This window comes from Muscardinus avellanarius (genome assembly GCF_963383645.1).
Source record: "Muscardinus avellanarius genome assembly, chromosome: 9".
In the NCBI taxonomy this organism is placed as follows: domain Eukaryota; kingdom Metazoa; phylum Chordata; class Mammalia; order Rodentia; family Gliridae; genus Muscardinus; species Muscardinus avellanarius.
The window spans coordinates 11,697,735-11,701,495 of NC_137795.1; the positions used below are offsets into that span (position 1 = coordinate 11,697,735).

At 57.9% G+C, this 3,761-nt stretch overlaps 1 protein-coding gene across 1 annotated transcript; it reads right to left on the bottom strand.

Annotated features, from left to right (window-relative positions):
• Nucleotides 1–445: 445 nt before the first annotated feature.
• On the bottom strand, nucleotides 446–1,390 carry PURB (purine rich element binding protein B; the record flags this gene model as incomplete). The annotated part of the gene is made up of 1 exon (XM_080701524.1): nucleotides 446–1,390. The coding sequence occupies one exon, from the start codon at nucleotides 1,388–1,390 to the stop codon at nucleotides 446–448; it is 945 nt and encodes a 314-aa protein (XP_080557650.1).
• Between the last annotated feature and the right edge of the window lie 2,371 nt (nucleotides 1,391–3,761).

The following is a 3,761-nucleotide window of genomic DNA, read 5'->3' on the forward strand; positions in this document are numbered from 1 at the left end:
ATTACCCAGGTACAACACAAATTTAACTGTTATCGGTGGGGGGGGGGGCGTCTGGGTAACTCAAGTGTGTTTTTTGGCCAAGAAGTTCAAAGATCTATCCCCTCCAGGGTTATCCTGATGGGTTTGGACACCTCGGCTGGGAAACAACAGAAGCTGAGACTTTCGCATAGGTGAGGAGACGCTCTTATCCTCTCTTTGCAGGTTGCTGTCAGTTCCTTGGAACTTTACTGCTTTTCTCTAATTGTCCGTGACTGTTCTTCTACGGTTATTTCTCTTAACTACATTATTTTTTTTGTTGTTGTTCTTTTCTCCCTCTGCGGCCTCCCTTGATCCCTTCTCCATTGGCTCACTGCGGGTGAGCAGAAAAGGGAAGGCTCTGGCCGAGGGGACGGTGGTCGGGTGGGGTGGGGCGGGGTGGGGAGGTCGGGAGGGGAAGCTGCCCGTTTCAATCTTCATCCACCTCCTCACCCTCCGACTCCTCGCCGCCGCCGCTGCCCCCGCCACGGCGCTCGTAAAGCTTATCCCTCTGTCGCTCCTGGATTTCTTTCATCTCATCCGCATACCGGCAGAAGGCGCCTCCGAACTTGCCCCAGGCCTTGAAGGGCACGGTGATGGCGTTCCGGTAGGACGGCTTCACCTCGCTCACGCGCAGGAACACCCCGTACTTGTTGCAGCCCACGTCGAAGAAGAAGCGCTTGGAGTCCACCGTGATGGAGGTGCCCTCGGGGAGCTCCCCGTACAGGCCCCCGCCGGGGCCGGCGCCGCCCCCCGGGCCGCCCGCCAGCTCGTCGTCCTCGCCGCCGTAGTCGTCGATGAGCTTGGCCAGCGCGTCGCGGAACTCGATGAGGCCCTGCGCGGGCAGCGCGATGGTCTGGCCGCTCTGCAGGCCGCCGGGCCCCGGCCCCGCGCCGAAGCCGCCGCCGCCGCGGTTGACGGTCTGGCGGATGCGCAGGAAGCGGCCGCGCTGGTTCTCCTTGAGATCCAGGTAGTACTTGCGGTTCTCGCGCACCAGGAACTCGCTCTTGAGCGCGCGGCGCGGCCCGCCGCCGTCCTCGGCGCCCGCCGCCAGCTGCTCGGGGCTGCTGGGGCCCAGCTGCGCGTAGTGCTCGATGAAGTCGCCCAGCGAGTCGCGGAACTCGGCGGCCACCGCCATGGACAGCGTGAGGCGGCTCTTGGAGCCGCCCGCGCCCACCTCGGCGATCTTGAGGAAGCGGCCCTTGGCGTTCTGCTTCACGTCCAGGTAGAAGCGCTTGTTCTGGATGTCCAGCCGCTTCGAGGCCAGCTCCTGCGTCTCCTGCTCGCCGCCGCCGCCGCGGGGCGCGGGCTGGAAGCCGCCGGGCCCGCCGCCGCCGCCGCCGCCGCGCTCGCTGCCGCTGTCGCCATCCGCCATCTTCTCGGCCGCCGCCCGCCGCGCTCGCGCCCCCGCCCTCCGCCCTGCGGCTCGCGCTCCGGGGCCCCCAGCCTCGCCGCGGCTCCTCACGCGCGCCCGCCGCTCATCGCCGGCCGCCGCCGCCCCCCATCGCCTCCGCGCCCCGCCCCCGCGGCCTCCGCGCGGCGCAGCCGCTTCCGGCGCGCGGCCGCCCTGACGTCACCACGCCGCCGCCGCCACCGCCTCGCGGACGGAAGCGCCGCGCGCCACGGCGGCGGGCGCAGGGGTGACGTCACGGCGCGGGCGGGGCGCGGCCTAGGCGCCTGGGGCGCGCGCGCGCCGGCGTCCCGCCGCCTGCCCGCCCGCGGGCCGTGGCCCGGGCACACCTGGCTGGAGGGCTTGGGGCGCGCCGCCCGCCCAGGGGTCCCGGGGGGAGGCGTGAGCTCCTGCGGAAGGGCGAGCCGAGCGGCCCGGTATCCGGGAAGAGCCCGCGCGAGCCAGGGCAGCGGGAGTGTGTGTGAGGTGCCTCGTGCTGGCCCGGGGTGACCCTGGAGGTGGGGCGAACGCCTCCTGCAGGACTCGCCCCGCAGTCTGCTCATGCAATCACGCCCGTGTTCTGTAAAATCATTGTGTGTGCAGGGTACAGGATGGCTTGAGATAAGGTGAAATTTTGGGATGCGGAGCTCAGTTAACAGGCTCTTGCTGTCCCAGCATTTCATAGTCACGCAAAAAGGTCAAGTGACCCCACCTTAACTTTATCAATAGAATGTGCGTGCTTTCCTATGGGACCTCTAGTTGTGAGCACTGAGGTATAAAGAGAGACTGGAACAGCATCAAAAAGTGTAGGCTTTGAGCGGGGCGTGGTGGCACACGCCTGTAATCCCAGTACTTGGGAGGCTGAGACAGGGAGGATCTCAGGTTGAAGACCAGCAATTAGCCCCAGCGCAACATAATGAATGAGACACTTTCAAAAAAAGTAATAGGGCTGCCGGGCATGGTGGTGCACGCTTGTAATCCCTGCGCTAGGGATGCTAAGGACCGCACAGTTTCCAAGCCAGCCTCAGCTACTTAGTCTGGCTCTCAGCAATTTAGTGAGACCCTGTTCCCAAATAAATTATAAAAATAGGGCTGGGAGTGTAGCCCGGAGGTAGTAGCTCAGAGGTGGAATACCCCTGGGTTCAGTCCTCAGTGTACCAGTATTGGGAATGGCTTAGGAAGATTTGAGAAAGCTCTGATTATTAATAGATATATTTCAGAAATAATTGGGTCAAAATGGCAGACCTGGAAAGAGAGGCTTGGCTTGGGTCAGGTAGCAAACAGGTATTGAAACTTAGATTGATTTAGCTAAAAGTAATTAGCAAGTCAATGGGAGAGGGGAACTAGGCCTTTCTCTGTCTAAAGACAGATCTACATGATTAGTTAAGCTAGGTAAGATGGTAGGAGGGGTCGCCCTTCATGAAAGGAGACATCTTGCCACACCTTGCTGGGGGAGGAACCTTACAGGGACATGTACTTCGCAGAATTATGTAAACAAGATGGAGGTCCTGGGTATAAAAGGTCCAGTCCACGTGCTGTATCTTGGAGTGATGAATTGGCTCAGACCCCCCCCCTCCCATGCCATTCTGGCATGGGGCTGTAACTATCTTCTGTATTTCTATCTTTTTATCTTTTTCTGGTTTTTTTGTTTGTTTGTTTGTTTGTTTTGTTTCTCTGGGGAGTTTTTGGGAAGTTATTCCCAGGGGTCTAACAGAGATCTCTGGGGATAGTTTCCCAAACCGTAACACTCAGTACCACCAAAAAAAGTGTAGGCATTGAGGTCTCACTGTCTAGACCTGAATCTCTATGATGTTGACCAGTTGTTAATTTTCCTAAACCAAACTCTTCTCATCCTTAATTGTAGTTATTAATAAATAATAAATGTGATAAAAGACTGTTCTGGAGACATAAAGAACACTTAGAACTCACTAACAAGACAGCACAGTATTAAAAGTGGGCAAAAGATTTTAATACACACTTTACTACAGAAGATATACTATAGCCAGTAAGAAGCCGGGCGTGGTAGCACACACTTGTAATCCCAGCACTTGGGAGGCTGAGACAGGAGGATCGAACAGGTTCAAAGCCAGCCTCAGCTACTTAGTGAGACACTATTTTCAAATAAAATATAAAATAGGTTTGGGAGTATACCCCGGAGGAAGAAAGCCCCTGGTAACACACACACACACACACACACCCTGAAAATAAAAATTTAGTGCCGGGCATGGTGGCACATGCCTGTAATCCTAGTACTTGGGAGGCTGAGGCAAAAGGATTGCACATTGGAGGACAATCTCAGCAACCTGGCAAGACCCTGTTTCAAAAGAAGAAAAAGAAAAGGACTGGGGCTGGATGT